Genomic DNA, 20,287 nt, shown 5'->3' on the forward strand with positions numbered 1-20,287 from the left:
AAAATTCACTGACATATCAGTTATAAGGTAGAAATGACTATAAATGTTTTATAATTGATGCTTCAAACTTCCATTATTCCACAACAGATAGAATAAACTAGCAAATAAAATGATGATTGGTAAACATTATGATGAGTTGCTGTCTCATAGTTGCATACACCTTCTCTAGATCCACTTTGATTTGATTTATACCATCCCATGTTACACTGAACAAAATCATAATATCCCCCAATATATTTCCTTTATTCTAATTTTGTTAATACATTCAATAACAAACAATGAATAAAGTTACCTTTGTATCAAATAATATATTAGATTTAGACAAGTTTCTGTGTGTAATGGATTTCCTATTGAGATACACCAAACCCTCTAGCACTTCATATGCTAAGGTCAGCAATTCTTCAACACTGAAATTAAAAATATGCCTTTACATATTATACACAGAAATGTAAAGTTTAACATATTTTGTCTCCTTTGGCAGTGAAAATCATTTGTAAATATCCCATTATTCCTTGCAGGATTTGTAAAGAAAAATAATAATTGGTTGAAACTTATTCTATGCACAACAAATAATGACAAAGCAGACTTATAGACTACTGCATATTTATTTGATTTTAGTTAAGAGAATAATTTTGTAAATGAAAAATCATTTTATATTGATAGGTACATTTGACAGTTTGAGCCTTGTTGATAATTTGATTTTATACATACATTGTATTACAACAGACTATTGTAACATGATTACAAATCCTTCTAATTTCAAACATTGTTATTTTCTTTTCCCATTTTTCTTACCTTCCATATTTTCCTGTTTTGCCAACTTTAAGTAAGTTATCTTTATAATATTCTGATACAACTATTAATCTTTCTGAAATATAAATTTGAGAATATAAACAATGAGATATACTACTTGCATTGACATTTATAATTACTAGACAACTACATAATTACTGTTTATTCCAGATTTTTATTAAATGTATATTTGGATTTTTTTGATATTTTTACATATAATTACTACAGTAGACTCCACTTAATCGGATATCGGCTAAACAAATATATTATTTCAAAACACCAAACTATTCCCTATATGTTTAATGTTAACTCTATCGTATAATTGAATATTGGATATAAGAATTTATTACATTGGTTGCAATGAATTACATTGATTTCTCAGTTAGATAAAAACCGATAATTTCACATGTGAAATAAAAGTGGCTATTTCACTCTCTGACGTCATACAACAATTGGCGTTGTCAAGACGTCGAAACAAAACATGCATAGGAAAAACATATAGTTCCTTACATTTTCAACATTAATTTTATAAAAAAAAAAGCAATTTGACAATGTATTTAAAATCTATGCGCACTCGTTTAATCCATGCGTCGTTCCGTCACGCGTTGTCTTATTTTTGATATTCAAATACAGCAAATAGTTATACTATAAATATCGGCAAATCGGAAAAGAATATTCAGGTGTATTTTGTTTTTGCATAAGTTCTTATTTCAGTTTGGTTTGCATAAATGATACTTGTCAATGAGAAAGGGCGCAATAAGTTAATGACAGTTAGAATACGAAAAAAGAGGGAATACACATGTTGATTGACATACCTCTACCACTCGTCCTTTGTGGACATTAGATATTAAATTACAACTCTTTATATTAAATATTCACAGATACTTACAAATTTTAGACAATTCTTACCATGCCTTCCTTTACTAATATCTATATATCTACACAACCTAGGATGATGTATAGTTGTCAGTCCTTGAAATCTACCCAGTATTTTTATTGAGTTTGGAGTCAATGGAAGTCCATTAGATCCACATTTGTCATTTGGATGACTCTTAGCAAAGAAAGTTGTAACACCAAAATCTGCTTTCCCTAATTCTGTCATTTTCAGCTTGAGCTAAGCATAAGATAATCACACCTAAAACATGTAAATGAAAAGTCAATTATCAGTGATGCAAATAATTTTTTTGAATATTCTTTAACTGTTTGATGCTTATTGTCAATGAAATATAAAGTTACATATTTAAAATAAACCTGCAATAATATGATGGAAAAAAAAGAATAAACTGATGTTTTTAGTGCATTTAGTCCTTCTATCCAATCTTTATAACACAATTTTATTTTATCATTTTATATACTTATCTCAGTGTAGTTGCACTATCTAGGTTGTAAATGAATAGCAGACTATGTAGGGTTCTTAATAGTTTTATCATACGCAATTATTAATATGAAGCATCAAATGAAACCCTCATATGACATGTATGAGATTGGTGCAAAGGTTATGCCTCAGCATATAAATACATCATATTGGAACTGCTATGACATGTATGATACCTAAAATAGTTGTGGTATTCTTCCAACACAAAATATGAAAGAGTAAATAAAGACTTAAGAAATATAAGAAACATGTGTTCACTTTGAATACCAATCTACAATAAATTATAAACTTCAATAGAAATAATCCACAAAAAATATATAGGACCAATGAAACAGTAGAAAAGTAGGCAGTCAAATCAAGTGTAAAAACAAATACCATCAATATAGAAGAAGTGAGTAACAATCAAGACAAAACCAGTGAATCCTCATGATCAAAGTCTGTAATTCAGTGTAATTATAGAAGACAAATTGTACAAATTGGTAATTATCTTTATTTGAATACAATAACACAAATATGAATTTAGCTGTGGAACCATAGCTCTTAGGTCCTTATGTGAATTTTTTACTATTTGATCTGCAAATAGTAAAAAAATTACATAAGGACCTAAGAGCTACAGTTCCACAGCTAATATGAATTAAGACTTAAACCATTTTTATTTCAAAGTAAATTCCAACTTATAAGAAATAAAATACCAATTACAAAATCATATCAATCGTGTCCATATATACATTTATTTTAATAAAGAACATAACACTAAAAGAGAGACGAAAATATCTTAAAGTAACATTCAAACTCATTAAGATTTGAGCTGATTTGCTATCTCATGGAGAGAGTGTTATTAAAATTTCTTGTCTTTTTTATCATACATAGTGCTTAGGTCCTAGAGAGGAGAATTGATCACAGGGAGTGAATAAAATATTTTGGGTATTCTTGCTTTGTGCTGGGTAGTGGTAAGTGCATCGGACTGCTAACTCAAAGGTTCTTGGTTCGATTCCTGTTCAGGAACTAAATTTTCGGCTCTCCCTTGACACCATTTGCAAGTATGGTCTTCAGGGAAACGATGATAGTCCGTCGGAAGGGGACAATAAATGGCTGACCCTTGTTAAGAGAGAGCTATATCTCTTGCACGGCCACACATTAAAGACACCCTTGTAGATTTAAAAAAAGAGCAGGCTAATGCCGCTACAAGCCAGCACTCGCACCCGCAAAGTGGAAAGGGATTAATATGGGGACGAAGTCCCCAATTAGGGTAGAAAAATCAATAATAATAAAAAAAAATCGGGAAAATTTCCCGAAATTTCATTCTACTAATGAACTCAAAATCGTTAACTTTTTTTTTCAGATCTACTTCCTGTTCCGGTTTCCCCCGCATTTGCGCAGATATCTGTCTTGTTTGCATGAGACTTTGATTTTTTTTTTTTATTTATCAGTCTAGTCAAATATAAGGTTGGATCTCAATACAAATTCAATTTTAATAATTGTTTGATATCAAAAAAACGTTACCGGATGAAAGCGTTTCTTTTGTTTACATCGAATACGACATCATAACTTAAAGAACGTCACAGCTAATTCCCTGACAACAGAACCAAAATCGGGAACGTTACGTACGGTATTTCGGTTTCTTTTATCAACATGATTGAATAAAAAAAAAACCCATACAGACTTCGTCCCCATTCACAGGTTTATGCCTGCCTCATATTATAAGTTGCAAAACATGTTTCCAAATCAACTATAAATAAATATGCTAATGCTAACTACTAACTCCAGCCTCATAAAAAGAGTCATATGAAATTAACTCTCTCCAAGCACGCCGGATTGATAATTGTTATTAAATGTTGACCTTTTTCCCTAGGGAATACCAATTGCTGTCGATTTTTGGCAAGAAGATATCCATTGTCACATATAGTCAAAGTAAATAAAGTTTGGGGGAGGTGACAATGTATCCAATTGAATTGACCATTTATTTTCTGCTTCACTAACAAAAGCGTTGTAATTATGAAGAATTTTCAACAATGTGATTTATTTTAATAAATATTTACCATTGACACATATTTGTCAGATGTGAATTGAATACTGATAAATAAATTCTCATTTGTCTTGTTCATTGTCAGTATCAAATCGAAAGTAGAACGACCTTCACACTGAAAAAAAAATTAAGATAATGCCTTGTTTCGGATTTCTTATTTTTATGAATATAAACATTGAAATAGGTTTTAGATTAAAAGTTGCTATAATGAAAGTCAAATAAAAACTGTCAATGTGTTTTAGAAAGATCGTATTCTAAAGAAAATCAATTTAACGACAATTATATTTTACGAAACTATGTCGGAAAGTTAGACGTACTTAAAAATATCAAGTATGGCTGACGAATTTCCAACAGAGTTTGATGTTATTGTTGTAGGCACAGGTAACAGACAATATCCTTTCATAGTAGTTCAAAATCTCAAAAAGTTTTCCTTTTTGATATTTTGTGATCGAGAGTTTGACGCAATTCCCATAAATAGTGTAGCATGTAGGTAATCAATTGAATACACACTCTGGGAACAGAATTTATGATTCATAGTCATATCCTTATATTTGGTAATTTTTAAATATAAACCAGGTGCAGCTCATTCAATTGTATATAGAGTGATATTTTTAGTTTTTGATAATATGAGGCACACATTACTTGAGAAAGGGGACGAATGTGTAAGAATTGTTTTTTTTTTAATTTTAACATATTTTAACTTCAAAATCTGTTAAAAAAGAAATTGAAATACAGTAACATTTTCCGATTTTGATTCTGTTGTAAGAGATTTTATGTTAATTAAGTTATTAACAGAGCTCCAGATAAGCTGCGTATTTGCGTGATCACGCAATTCAAATAATAGAAAACCCAATGCAATTGCCCATTGCAGGGTTCAATAACCCAATTAATTCAAAGGAAAACCCAATTATATACCAAAACCATGAGTTCTCAACCCTTTTGTTGGCTACCGTTTGCGTTATTTACCCTTATCTGTTTTCACTTGTTGCGTAATCTATTTTTATTATATTTATAATTGGAAATGTCCTTTCGTTCTAAAAATAGATTCCTGCATATCAAGTAGCTGAAATGGGTCCCTGTTGGCATTTTCCCTTGCTCAAAAGGTACACGTGGTTTTGAAATCATTTCGATCTTCTCGGCGTTTATCCGATTAGCGTGCTTCATATTGTCATATTTTTTTTCGAATTGCTCGAGATTTATCAAAACATACATTGAATTAAAACGAAAGTGAATGTCCGATAAAAATATTGAATAGAAGCATGTTTTCAGCTTCTTTTGCATAGCTGAGGGAAAGATATGATGATAACAACACTCAGCCAGTGTTTTTAGGAAGCGTCCGTCGAACGTATGGGCGTGTTTGCGTACCTCAACGAGAACATAATTTGCTAATAAACACGGGACTTCGTCAAAAACTGAATCAGTTGCCGTTAGAAAATGTGAAAGGCCAAATCAATTATGAAATGATATGTAATTGGAAACCAAAAGTTCTAATAAGGGATGAATTAACCCAGATTTATGTAAATTGAATAAAACAAAAACATTCAAGTATAAGAGTTTATATACTATTTTTTTTTCTTTCGTTTTCACGGTTAATGAGTGAATACACACACAGGTACTCCTCTCAGAATTTTTAAATAAAGGTATATATAAGAGAAAAAAAGATTTGAGACGAGTGCTTGGGAATGCACATATCCGTTATATACAGTTTACATTATAAGTTGTGAGAAATTACAAAACTGGCAGAAGGTTAAAAACGGGACACAAATGAAACCTACAATTGCTCGTCAGTGACTTAAGAAAATAAAACAGCTATAGCACATATTATTCAAAGAAAGAAACATACTTAAGATGGAAAAACATCCGGGGTTGATATTGCCTAAATATTCAATAGTGTGTTGATGAAAAAACCCAATACACTAAGGAGCTTGGTGGTGAAAAACCAAATTTGATATTTACTTGAGGGGTGAATTGGAATTGATAATGCAATTGAAAATCTTTATCACCCAATTACATAAGAAAATGGTGGGTAAAAACCCCAATTTGTGAATTCTTATCTGGAGCTCTGTTATTAAGTCATATTCAATCTAAACAAAGAAACACTATTATCAGGTAACGTTTTTTCATATCAAAGAATTATCAAAAATGAAATTGGTATTGTGTTCCTTCCTATATTTTACTAGAATGATAAATATATACTTTACTCAAAGTCCCATTAAAATGAGACCAGAAAAAGAAAGAAGATTTCTGCTCAAATGGGAGAAAATAATAAAGTCTGAACGATAACCTTAACGGTATTGAGTTCATTATAAAAAAGAAGATGTGGTATGATTAGTTAATATGTTACATGGCATGCATGGTAGAATGATTTTTTTGCAGGAAATTAAAAAAAAAATCTACTGTGAAAGGGGACTTTTCCCCTCACAAAGTTGTCTATGGCATAAATGCATGTTTAAACTGATGCTGTTCATTCATTTTGTAATTAAAAGTTGGTGTTTTGCTTATCTTTGACTTGTTACAATGTACATATGTTTTCAGGTTTATCAGAGAGTATTTTAGCTGCTGCTTTTTCTAGAATTGGTCAAAAGGTGCTTCATATAGATAGGTAATAATAAGATATAATAATATTATTCCTGATATTTGTCTCTTGTGGTGTACTGTGTTCAATGGTGTTTCAGGTTTATACTTCCATATACCCTTCTTTTTACATGATGTAGGGTACAAATATCAAACAATAATTCATCTATGTATGTTTAGAATATACAATCTAATGTATATATGGACCCCATCTGGAAAAAACTCTGAATTTATTTTCTTAACAAACATAAGGTACATGTACATGTAGTAGCAAAATTAAAAAATATTGAAATATTCCTACAAATGGTAATACCCAGTGATGAAAATAGCTACTTTATGAAAACAGCCAATTAAGACCATCATATTCAATCACACCTTATACTCTTTTTTTTACATGTGTTATACTTCAACATGTATCAAGTCTGAAGTTTTTATTTGATCAGTCAATCAATTCTTTATTCTGTAGAAGGCCATCATTTGGTCATCCAACCCTTATTTGTATGTAGTGTAAGTTTACTGAAAAAAGAGCTCACATTGGTACAGTACTGTCCTGACTGTATTCCTTTCTTAAAATAATAGATAGTTATTTCATATTAATCATGTTTATTTAATTTTAGAAATGGTTATTACAGTGGAAGGTGGTGCTCATTTAATTTACAAGCTGTAGACTCATGGATTAATCAGGTAGAAATGTCTTGACCTGTTGAATGACATCCATCCTCGTGCAGTCAGGGGTACTACTTGTACAAGTTATTTTTATTTACTTTAAAAAGTAAAAAAAATATACACATATAAGTAAATAAATAATGTTTGAATAATCTCCCCTTAATTTTCTCCAAAAAATAATTGTATAAGTAAATTTTTCTTACAATCCCACAAAAGCCCTGAAGTTTCGAGATGTAAATTCATGCCTTTAATGATTTTTCCCAGGTTTGCTAATTTTTTTTATTAGAATTCAATGCTTCAACTCATTAATTCAACAAAGAAACTTGGAAAAAGGGGGCTTGTAAATGAGCAGTGTTCTGAAAATAACAGACAAATGTGATTTTCATTGTCCATGAAATTACACTTAATTGATTAGTAATATAAAGACATCTGCAAGGGGCAGATAATTTAAAATTCTATTAGAGCAAAGAAATCATAAGAATTCAATAAAAGAAGATAGGATGACTTTTTTACTTCTACAAGTAAAAAAATCTGAATGTCTAAGGGACATAACTGAGCAAAATTTTTTTGTTATTACCTATACAAATAGATAAAATTCACTTGTATAAGTATCCTACAAATTTACTTATATAAGTATATTAATATTACTTCTTCAAGTAATTAAAAATAACTTGTACAAGTAGTCCCTGACTGTCAAATTCATGTTCATTGATTTGACTTAAATTTTTAAATTTGATTCATAGTATATTAAAACATTTTTCTAAAATGCAAATAGTAAAAAAGAAATAATTTTATAACACATGGACTTGTTATTATTATGTAACATCATTTCAGGCATATTTTAAATTAGACACAGTCTAATAAACCATCAACATGATCCATAAACAATGCAGATGTTCACATCATCAACCCGTATGTACATGATGTGTAAAAATATAAGCAACAACAAAAAACTCACAGACAAAAAACAGGGGGAAGATATTGATGGTACAATCAAAACTCATGACTCAAATAAAACCTGACAATGCCATCAGAAAAAACAAAAATCAATTTAGACTAAGCACTTCAATGTACCCATTCTTTTCTTTATAATAACTGAACATGTTTAGCACATGAGAAGTCCAGCTACAGATCAAATTGAAGTTGGTATAAATACAGATTCAAATGAGGTTGAGTTATTGACTTGCAAGCAGATAATAATAAACAATGTTTTTAAGCTGATTATGAGCAGACGCATGATAAAAAAAAAATTGAAGAATTGTGTGTTGATAGGAGACGAGGAAAAGATTTTGACCAAGTGTTTTTATTTTATTAAAAGATATTGATGTCTTTCAGACAAAAGGAGAAGATGCTTTGAAAGCCACTGATGCAGATACAATTAAAAATCTAATAAGTGATGAAGAAAGTACAATTGAGCTTGAACTTACAGATAAAAGTTACAGCCATACTAATGTTACATTTAATATTGGGTGAGTGTAATGTCACATGCTTGAAAGAGATAATGTTTGTTGTAATTCTTTCTTTTTATGACCAGAAACTAATTGTGTGTGTTGACACAGTTCTTAAATGTCAGTTTCTTATGTTGTTGTTTAACTTACAAAATTTTCAGTCTGTACTTCATGTATGTAGCACCAAAAAATCGATATTGCTGAAGGGGATTTTAGGTTCTTCTATCTGAATATATCTTTGAGAGATAATAAAAATATCAAATGCTTTTTCATATTGTGTAGTAATGAAAATTATGGAAAACATTTTTTTTTCTACATTAGTGATGACAAGACTGATGAAGAAAGTGCTTTAAAGGAAAAAGATTCTTCAAACTCTCAGTGTAAAGAAAAAGAAAATTTAGAGAAAAATGCAGAAACTTGTGAGAAAGTCGATTTTAACAATAAACAGGAGGTTAAAACTAATAATTCAGGAGCTGCTTATAACTGCAGTGATGTTTCTGAACAAAGTTTAAATGATACCAAAGACGATAGTCAAAACGTGAACCCAGATGTCAAGGACAATGTAACAGCTGGGGTTAAGGATTGCACTACAGATGTCAAGGGCAGTTCAACTGATGGTGTCAAGGATAGTTGTATAAATAGCTCATATTCTAAAACAATTGGTGAAAAGAAAGAATTACCTGAATCTGTTGTTGACAATGACATAAAGAAGAAAGAAGAAAAATGGACAAAATCTAGATTATTGAAAGAATGGAGGAAATTTAATTTAGATTTAACACCAAAGGTGAGATAATATAAGTACATATTTCTAATCATATAATGATTCAGATAAAGTTAATACATGTTGTGCATTTGTTTTTATAAAATAGATTATGCTCATTTTATGAATTAGTAAAGTCAGTTTCAAAGAGTATCAAATATACTTGAGTATACACAATCTCCATAATAAGACAGTTTCATTTGTCTTTGAATATGGGACAGGTACTTAGACTACACACTTTGTGCAGAGCATATTATCTTAAAAACGGATATTTTCAATATGACTATTTTCTCTAAGGCATGAAAGTACTAGGAAATGTAAAAAGTAATAGAATTTATTGCATTATGATATAACTGATAAAACAGAGTAGCAGCAATTTTGCTGGTCTGGACAGAAATTATGTTACTGGTAAGCTTCTTATATTATTCTAACTCATTCAAAACATCCATTTCACCTATGTGTTTTGAGTTTACTATGATAACAATATTTCATGTGTTTTGTGTTTTGTTTATAGTTACTTTACTGTGGTGGAAGTATGGTACAGCTCCTAATTACATCAGACATTGCCAAGTATTGTGAGTTTAAAACTGTCACCAGGATGTTAACATTACTGGATGGAAAACTTGAAAAGGTAAGTAACATAATAAAAGAAATGTGATGATTTAATTCATGACACAAAACCTTGATACAATATTGAGGAATAGTGTATTTATGTTCTTTGTATTTTTTTGTTTCAATATCTTTTTAATGTACTTTTGAAGTTTGGTTAGTTCTCATAGATTGAGGTAAAAATATCTTATAGATTTTGCATGATAATAAGTTAATTTTAACATGAAGCAATATCAATTTTATAATATTATGCTTTTTAAAATTTCATAGGAACATACATTGATTTTATTTTTTTCACAAGTAAGAAACATCAGCTTCTCTTTAATTAAAATTTATCACTGTAATGTCAGATTGTCTATGTCTATGAATTTATGCTTTCTGTTACAAGTGCCTCAAATTATACAATTTACAGAGAGGATGTTCCCATAAGGAGGCTAAATGCAAGGATACAAAACAAAAAATTCAGCAAAAATTGAAATGTTTTTGTTCTCATTGCAAATTTTATTTATTACTATAATAGTTGTTACTTTATGATATGGTACAAAAATCAACTAAATAAATCAATTCATTTTGGCCCCAGATGACTTATAACATTTATATCATTGAAAAAAGTAAAAGCACAAAAATACTGAACTCTGAGGAAAATTCAAAAAGGAAAATCAAAAATCAAAAGGCAAAATTAAATGTCCAAACACATCAAACGAATGGATAACAACTGTCATATTCCTGACTTGGTACAGGCATTTTCTAATGTAGAAAATGGTGGATTGATCCTGGTTTTATAGCTAGCTAAACCTCTTACTTGGATGACAGTTGCGTCAAACTCCATTACATTGTCAACGATGTATGAACAAAACAAACATGCTCAAATAGTAAAATGTCAAAAATAGGGGTACAGCAGTCAATATTGTGTTATCATCTTAATATCACTATAAAAACAACAAATGTAACGAAGAAGCACAAAAAAGCATACATCAAATTTAACATACTCATTTTGCTTTTCTTATACGACTTAATTTAATGTAAAGTCTACCCATAAAGGACAGAAGGTTTTTAGTACTGGTGTAAAATTGCAAGTTTGAAAATCGCACAGGTAAAATGAAAAGGCTCTAAATTATCTCCCCTTTGTGAAAAATGCCATTTCTTGGGATTAAAGTCATAAGAAACCTCAAATAAAAAAAAAATAATGCATATGTTTTTTATAACTCAATGGATAGTTTTCATTGTAAAACTTATGTACATATACTTTTTTCTGAAGAAAATTCTTTAATTTATTCATATTTAGAAGAAGTTTACTTTATTTGAATTGCTTCCTTCCAGCAAGCAATTCCCCCGATATATTTTCCGTATGCAAGGTGACCTCAGTGTGACCCATCTCGTAAAAATCTGGTGACCACAATACGCATGGATGTCCTTAAAATAAACTATTATCTGAATTTACATGTTAAACACGTGCTCAATTTCCATGCTTTTTTGTTTATTTTTCGTCAATTGTTGACAAACAGGTGACAATCGTTAAACTTCGGCTTCAAAACACGAACTTTAATTACCTGCCATATTTTCACAACAACACTGACCGATTGAAAAAAAAATTGACGATTATACGAAATTTACACGAAAAAAATGATAAATTTGAGCACAGAAGACTAAGTTTATGATGTTTGTATGCATTGGTTTAAGAATTGGAAGAACATTATTTTTCACCGGTCACTCGTTTCTTATGACTTTAAGATTGATTTTTTTTTTTTCAGTGACCTATATTTTTTATTATATTTTTCACTTAAACTGTATTTGAATTATGACTATGATTCTTTTAACACCTACAGTTAAGTGACTATGATTCTTTTAAAAACTGCAGCCAAGTGAGTATGATATAGCTAAATACAATATAAAAGGATATTGAACATATATATATCAGTTAAGAAAAAATAAGCAATTAAAGTAAGTGAAATATAAAAATTCTTGCAACTGTTTGAATTAATTTGTTCTTAAATTGATTATATAAGGGTCAGATGTGTGTTATAGGTACCATGTTCCAGAGCAGATGTATTTAACAGTAAAGAAGTATCTATGTTAGAGAAGAGAATGTTGATGAAGTTTCTAACATCATGTGCAGAATATAATAAAAATCCAGCAGATTATGAAGGTACATTTACAATATATTGATGGTTTATTTTACAATATATCTCTATATAATTCTTATATGATTTGCATGTCTTTAAATTAATGAATTAGTTTTGTCAATTCGAATTTTTCTCAAAGTTTATACCTCGATAAACCAGGTTTCCAAAACTACTTTCGTAATCTATTCATGCATGATACACAAGCTTGCAGGGATCCGGGGATTTTCAGCAAATGGAAATTAAAAAACAAATATATAACAGTTGTGTCTATTTTAGTGCATATATAACAAAGAAAAAATACAATAAATGCACTAAAGCTTCGCAAATGTATAAATTACAAATTCAAATAAAATTCTGTGAAATTGAACATATACTGTGGGATTGTTATTATGTACAACAATTTATTGAGAAAACTGAAATGTGGTTTCTCCAGAATGGTATTAGTATACCATTTACACAAGATATATTTTTGTTTGAAATCTATCACGAATGTACAAAGGTGACCCTCAAAACAATATTTTTCTCTGGATTAAACAATATATATATAATACACGATATTTTAAAGGAAAATTAAGTTTAACAGCATTGATTGAAAAAATAAAGCATCATTATATTTTGGAGAAGAAGATATCAATTAAAAATAAATGTTTTGACAAGTTTAATCAAGCTTTGCATTTACCAAGAGGCTTTGCAGGATAATTTGGTGGATTAGGAACTATTAAAAAAAATATCAGACATCAAAGTAAATTTTTTTATAATAGTTTTTTTTGGTTTTTTTGTTTTGTTTTTTTTCTTTTTCTTTATCATCTTTTAATTCTTTTATTTATTAATTCTCTATACTTTATTTTTGTATGTCCTTTTTAATAAGATACAATTATAAAATCCAAACAAAATGTTATTTTCAAGTTCTATACATTTTCTGATAGGTTGTATTATATTACATTTATATATATGAACTTACTGTTTGATAACTGTACTGTTGTATATTATATATATGTTGGATAAAAAAATAAATAAAAAAATCTGTGAAATTTCATGAATGATTTGGCAAATTTCAAATGGAATTCTCAATTAGATAAGCAAGCTAACAATAAGTTGTTTAAACCTACAATTTGTCAAAATTTACTGGTGCAAACTTAGACCAAGTAGTAACAAATAGAATGATAAGAATTCTTAATGTTTTCAGCTTTTACAGACAGACCCTTTACAGATTATTTGGAATCAAAGAAACTAACCAAAAATATAAAACATTTTGTACAGCATTCCATTGCCATGGCTACTAGTGAAACATTAACTCCTGAGGTAAGTTATGAACGAATATATATATATGTATACATATATGTGTTTAATTTTTTAATCAGTGAATACAATTTCATACTGATGGTGAAAGTAACCCAAATTTAGATCTATGTTTTTGATGTATTCATCAGTTCTATACTAGTTTAAATAGTTGATATTTTTTTGACTTGTTTTTTATACTTCAAGCTATGAGCAATGTTATATGATATATAAAAACGAAGATGTGGTATGATTGCCAATTAGACAACTCTCCACAAGAGACCAAATGAAACAGAAATTAACAACTATAGGTCACTGTACGGTCTCCAACAATGAACAAAGCCAATACCACATAATCAGCTATAAAAGACCTCAAATTGACAAATGTTAAACAATTCAAATGAGAAAACTTATGATGTTATCATATTGATCAAGACATATAGTCTTACATATATTTGCTATAATTTACAGGGTTTAGCCAAAACCAAGAAGTTTTTACATTCCCTTGGACGTTATGGAAATACAGCATTCCTCTGGCCTTTATATGGATGTGGTGAACTTCCCCAAGGTTTCTGCAGGTATTTTATTCAATAATAAATGACATGATAGAAACATAAAAATTGTAAGCTTATATTGAAATGAAATGCAATTACAGAATATTATATTATATCTTGAATAGTATCACTGTATCATCAGGGAAAAAAAACATAAAACTCAGTCAATCATAAAAATAAAACTAGATTTGAAGAAGGTCTGTTTCAAAAAAAACTTTTGACAGTTTAAGATAAGTAAATAGATGTTGACGGGGAGTATTTTGATAGCTATTTCGCTTAGGTTAAGTCATTGTTGATATTTTCATAAGTTTGAAGCAGTAATTAATGAGAGTTTATTTTGTTACAGAATGTGTGCTGTTTTTGGTGGTGTTTATTGCCTGAAAATGTCAGCTAGTCATTTGGTTGTAGACAAAGACAATAAGTAAGTTAATTACTCTTGAAGATACAAAAGATAAAATGTTAAAATATGAATAGAATAGTTTTGATGGACATTTGAAAATATTAAAATTTACTCCCCATTGATAAATGAAAGCAATCTTTACCCTTCAATGCTTACAAGCACTTGGATATTTCAGTCACTCAACCTTTTTTAAACAAATGAAAGTAGTGTTAACTCTTCAAAATGTTATTTTTAATAACAATGTTTTATCAGTTATATTTACACATCAGAAGATTGAAAGTAACTAAAGGAGGTAATGAAAATTGACAATGCATTTAGAAAAAGTCTTCAAATTAAAAATTGTAATATATAAATGAAAGGAGATACATTTATTGGGTTAATATTAATATGAAAGCAATCAAACAACACAAAAAAAACATCATGAACATTTTAAATTGTTGAAAATATGATACCAGTATACAAAGCTATTGTTCAAGATTCAAAATATTAACAGTTATCTCCCATTGTCCACCAAATAATATTTACTTTTTTTTATAGATGTACTGGTGTGATATCAACAGATGGAAAGAAATTGACTGCTAAGTAAGTTATCTCTGTTTCTCTAAAATTAAGAATGGAAATAGGGAATGTGTCAAAGATACAATAACCCGACCATAGAGCAGAAAACAGACAAAAGCCTTCAAAGGGTCTTTAACACAGTGAGAAAATCACACAACCAGAGGATTAACTGACCCTAAAGAAAGATGAATATATTTAATACAATTATAAATATAAAGTGTATCTCAGAGTTTTATTGACAAAATTTATAGTGGTTTTGACCTATGTTGAGAAGAAAACAATTATAACTCATCTGTTATCATATCTTAATAGTCATATAGTCCATATTTTAAGATACCCAAAAATTTAAAAGGCAGTTACAAAAACTAGTGTTTATTTTAAGTGATAGATATGGCTACATTTTATATTGATACATGTTTTGTTCTATAATTTTGATACTTTTATTTTCAGATATGCGATAATAGAAGAATCATCTGTGCCTGTTCCACTGTTTAATGCTTCCAATAAAAGGTAAATCATTATGAGTATTTACCCAATCTTTTTCCAAGAAAAAATTAGCTTGAAAAGCTCTGACATCTGAAAGTCAAAATTGCGTTTTTATACCAGGAAGGTGCAATAAAACAGATTATGAGAACTAGTCAAATCAGGTTTAAAAAATTTGAAGACAACAATGGAAACCTAAAAAAAATATATATACAAAGCATGCAAAATATGCTAATTTTAAGTGAAGATTTACTCTAGAAGGTACATATGTATTAGTTTAGTATAAGTGTTAGTTTTATATTCTTTTCTAACTTACTTCTATTAAGAATTTTGTGTAATAATTTAAGACTTTATACTGGACATACACATTCTTTCTATTAATATTATGTCATTCCTTTGTTATATGATTTGTTTTATATTTGTATTAGGTATATATCCAGAGCAGTGCTGGTTACAGACAAAAGTATAGTACATGGTTCCATTTATATTATGTCATTCCTTTGTTATATGATTTGTTTTATATTTGTATTAGGTATATATCCAGAGCAGTGCTGGTTACAGACAAAAGTATAGTACATGATGGTTCACAACAGGTAGGCTTTAACAATGTGTCGTATTGTAAAGACGTATATATTATCGGGTTTTCTACACATTGATATCGTAAAATATCATCCGCAAGCCATAATATGAAACTTTTTGGCGAGTGAGTGTAGCGAACAAGCTAAAAAGTTTCACATTGTGTCAAGCAGCTAATATTTTAGGATATCAATGTGTAGAAAACTCGATTATCTGTTTATCGTTCTATTAATGGTCTATTTTCCTCTCCCTAAGACAGTTCTACGCTTGACGAAAGCAAGCTTGATAACGTCTCCTCTTGCATTGTGACGTCCCTGATAACTTCTCGCACATTGTGATGTCGCTGATAATGCCTGGTCTTGTTTTAAAGTCTTGATACGAGGATTACTGAGCAACAGAGCAGGGTGATATAGGCGTAGGGAAGGACATTAAATGTTATTTATCAGACACATCAAAATGTAGATAAATTTCAATCCTTTATTGCCTATGCTTTTATATGCAAATATGGATTCCAATGGTGTACATATTTTTAAGACTGTAAATAAATGTTTCCATTTCAAAAATCAGAAATAAACACATTACTTATATGGAAAGCTTTGGAATCCTGATTTGAGATAAGTAAGTCAAGTTGATTTTTTTATGGTACAGGTGGGGACAGAAATCTGAATTTATTTCGGTCCACCCTGCAAGCACAGTTAAAATTTTGATTGGATTGATTTTCTTCATTTTATTTTTTTAACATAATATTTCGAAGGTTATTTCCCTTTGACTGTTGATGAAAAGATTTTGTTTTACATCATTATTAGACAAGACAATTCTTTACTTTCTTTTACCCTTTACTTATTTAATAAGCCTGCTAATAGATCCCAATGATTGGTTGACTGAAGGTTACCTATTGTCAACAACAAATATAACATGCAGGACACACACATGCCATTGTTATATAGTTCATCTTCTGTTGATTTTTTCAGTTATCTTTGTTACAAATACCTAATAGTGATGGACGCTACTTAACAACTGTAATAGAGTTACCACCCTCTTCTATGTCCAGTCCTTCACCTCTAAGTAAGTATAATGTACACTGTATTTTGATGAAATTTATTTATACTTTATCATTGTCTGTTTAGTATTGATTCATGCAATAATAGACAACAATTATTTTTGAGATTTTCAATTGTAAATCTTTACCACGATTTGAATAGATTTCTTGAGGCTAGAAATTTGTCAAAACGATGTAGTCAAGTATGCATAAAAGTACAATTTTACCTCAATCCACAACAATTGGTCCCATTAATAATAGATAAATCCACAATATTTGTTACTGGTAGTGGACTATGTATTGGTATGCATTACTCTCATAATGCTTATTATAGTTAGTTTTGATGAAATATTTAGGACCTGTTTAAATCACTTTAGTGTATCACCTGTTTTGAGCGTCTTTATGCTTTTATAGATTTTGTAATCATGTGAGTTTTCCTTACGAGGGTTAGTTCAGATAAGCTCTCAAAATGCATTAAAGATAGGATTCATGTTGGTTTTTTTTTCAGCAATAAAAACTAGACCATCATGAAAATTTTGTGAACAGTAACTTTAAATACTACCATACAACAGTGATTACTAGATGTACACATGGATACACACAAAACAATAAATATTGATTGCTCCTTTAAATTTTAGATGTTGTACATATAACCATGGAAACAGAAAATGAAGATACTACACCAGAATTAGATTTACAAGATATTGTAAATAAACTATTCCAGACAGAACCTAGTCAAGGTAAATCAAATGTTTTAAGTACAAGTGAGAGATTTAGGTTTAATCCACCATTTTGTACAGAAGGAAATGCCTGTAACTAGTCTGGAATTTGACAGTTGTTTTCCATTTCTTGATGTTTTTGAGCTCTTGATTTTGCCATTTTAGAAAGGGGTTTCCATTTTGAATTTCCTTTGAGTTTGGTAGTATTGCTATTTTACTGTTAACACTATTTTACTGTTAAAGGTTTATTATTAAAAAAGTAGATTCACAATTTGTCAGGTCTTCAGGCCCAAATCTATTTAGACTTTGACTATAAATGATTTTTTTTTATAATTGAAGATCATTTATTGACTTTAATTTTTCAAGTTTTATTTTAATGCTTGGTTTCTTTCTTATGTATATCACCTGACATATTGATTTATTGGTATTTGTCTGATATTCTCATTATTTTTATGTTTTAGATGATAGTAAGCCAGTGATAATGTGGTCCATGTTTTTCAAGAGAGAATTTTACTGTGATGTATCAGTAGATAGGACTGTGGTCCCAGAGAATGTGATAGTGATTCCTGGACCAGGGCCACAGTTGGACCTAGATATTGTTGTAGACCAGGTAAAATGACAGGGTTTTAACTGTTTGGTGACTCATAATTGATTTTCAGAATTGTAACAATTTTATAACATAACATTTTTGAAGATATTTATTTTCAAGGTGATTATTGATTGATATATTATTTATTTGTATATTTTGGAATAAGATCTTTTTAGTTTTAAGGCTAATTGAACAAATGAAAGTATAAACATATGGAAATTTAAAAATTTTAAACAGTCAATTCAACTTTTTATTCTAGTACTATGTTTGACTAGGGTCACTTGAGTTGTAACAGCTTGGAACAGCTACATGTGTTAAGTTACAGGTTTAAACTATTTCTACCGCACCAACCCTTCCCTAACCTGGGACAGATGTCAGTTTCATGTTTTTGATTTCCTTTTTGTTTATCCCACTTATATCATATTTTAATCAGATATTGTTTTCTTTCTTTAGTCAAGAGCTATATTTGAGAAGTTAATGCCAGGAGAAGACTTCTTACCCAGACCACCAAATCCAGAGGATATCATATATATTGATGATGCAGAAAAGGCTGTTAAGGATGAAAGTAACAAATCAGACTTTACAGAATCTGACCAATCAGAATCTATCAATAAGCCAAATGACCAATCACAGTCAGATAATTTAGACACCACAGAATCTAAATCAGACCAATCAGAATCTATCGATATACCAAAAGACCAATCACAGTCTGAAAATTCAAACTCAAAAGAATCTAAATGTGACCAATTAGAATCTATCAATAAGCCAGATAACCAATCACAGTCTGATATTTCTAGCCAAAGAGGATCATCAGATCAAACAGTTACAACTGACAAAGTAGAACCAAAAACAAAATAATATGAATTTGTATATGAGAAAACACTTATATATCATGTAATAAAAAAAGATTATCAGTCTTTGCGAAAAGGTGCAGATACTTTATAAAGCATTTTCTTTTGGAATAAGATTTAATGATGTTGAATTTTTGAACAATTTTCAAATGATGTAAGACTTCAAGATATCTTTTAGTTCTCTGTCATTTCTTATTATCTGACAGAAAGTGTCATGCATTTGATTGAACCTTGGTGTCCGTAGCTCATGATTCTCAAAGGAAGACATTTCTATAATAAAGAAAATTTTAGCTTTCTCCGCTACTTATGCATGTTATGTGTATATGTTTATGTATAAGGTATGTGATATTTATAAGGGAATGCTGCAATATTTTCGTTTAGTTTATTATGTTTTTAATTGTTACTGACTGTTTGATGTGATTGAAAAACTGTTTTGTTACAGTTGTGAAAACATGTTGTTGATGAAAAGCATTTCCTGCATTATTTAATAGTTTTATGTTATTGTCTAAAGATAAAGAGAGGTTTTGTAACCATTGTTTATTGATATCGAATTAATATCAGATCATATAAATTATGGAAAGTAAACAAATGATCTTATTTTTGTTTGTATTTTTATTACATTTGAGTAATGCATAACCTATTTTTGTTGTTCTGAGCTGTAATTTATAGTAAGCATGTCAATAAAATATGAATTACTATTTCATTTAATAATTCCAAACAATGACATTTGTATTAAGTGACAAATCAAAATATTACACCTAGTCTTTAAAGATTACATGTACATCATTATCCTTGAAATAAGTATTCTATTTTAGTACTCTTCATGTATGCAATGTAATTGATCAATAATGATGCTAGAAGAAAAGT

The 20,287-nt window shown here is 29.4% G+C and overlaps 2 protein-coding genes across 3 annotated transcripts in view; one reads left to right on the top strand and one right to left on the bottom strand.

Annotated features, from left to right (window-relative positions):
* LOC134695840 (TBC domain-containing protein kinase-like protein) overlaps positions 1-4,320 on the bottom strand; it is a 31,931-nt gene extending 27,611 nt beyond the window's left edge. For both annotated transcript variants that reach the window (XM_063557276.1, XM_063557275.1), the window contains exons 1-4: positions 4,207-4,320; positions 1,702-1,927; positions 796-868; positions 293-407 (exon numbers count right to left, since the gene is read on the bottom strand). In XM_063557276.1, the coding sequence (XP_063413346.1) occupies positions 293-407; positions 796-868; positions 1,702-1,894 (381 nt within the window). In that variant the 5' untranslated portion in view covers positions 1,895-1,927; positions 4,207-4,320. The remainder of the gene's footprint in view (positions 1-292; positions 408-795; positions 869-1,701; positions 1,928-4,206) is intronic.
* A 170-nt stretch (positions 4,321-4,490) lies between these two features.
* LOC134695675 (rab proteins geranylgeranyltransferase component A-like) lies at positions 4,491-20,118 on the top strand. The gene is made up of 17 exons (XM_063557021.1): positions 4,491-4,574; positions 6,729-6,795; positions 7,385-7,451; positions 8,769-8,902; positions 9,203-9,665; positions 10,156-10,272; positions 12,276-12,396; positions 13,560-13,675; positions 14,123-14,229; positions 14,552-14,626; positions 15,143-15,187; positions 15,614-15,673; positions 16,179-16,239; positions 17,194-17,287; positions 17,900-18,001; positions 18,442-18,590; positions 19,023-20,118. Exons 1-17 carry the CDS (start codon positions 4,526-4,528, stop codon positions 19,425-19,427), a joined length of 2,232 nt encoding a protein of 743 aa, XP_063413091.1. The 5' UTR covers positions 4,491-4,525; the 3' UTR covers positions 19,428-20,118.
* The last annotated feature ends 169 nt before the right edge of the window (positions 20,119-20,287 follow it).

Source organism: Mytilus trossulus, chromosome 14 (assembly GCF_036588685.1).
Source record: "Mytilus trossulus isolate FHL-02 chromosome 14, PNRI_Mtr1.1.1.hap1, whole genome shotgun sequence".
Taxonomy (NCBI): domain Eukaryota; kingdom Metazoa; phylum Mollusca; class Bivalvia; order Mytilida; family Mytilidae; genus Mytilus; species Mytilus trossulus.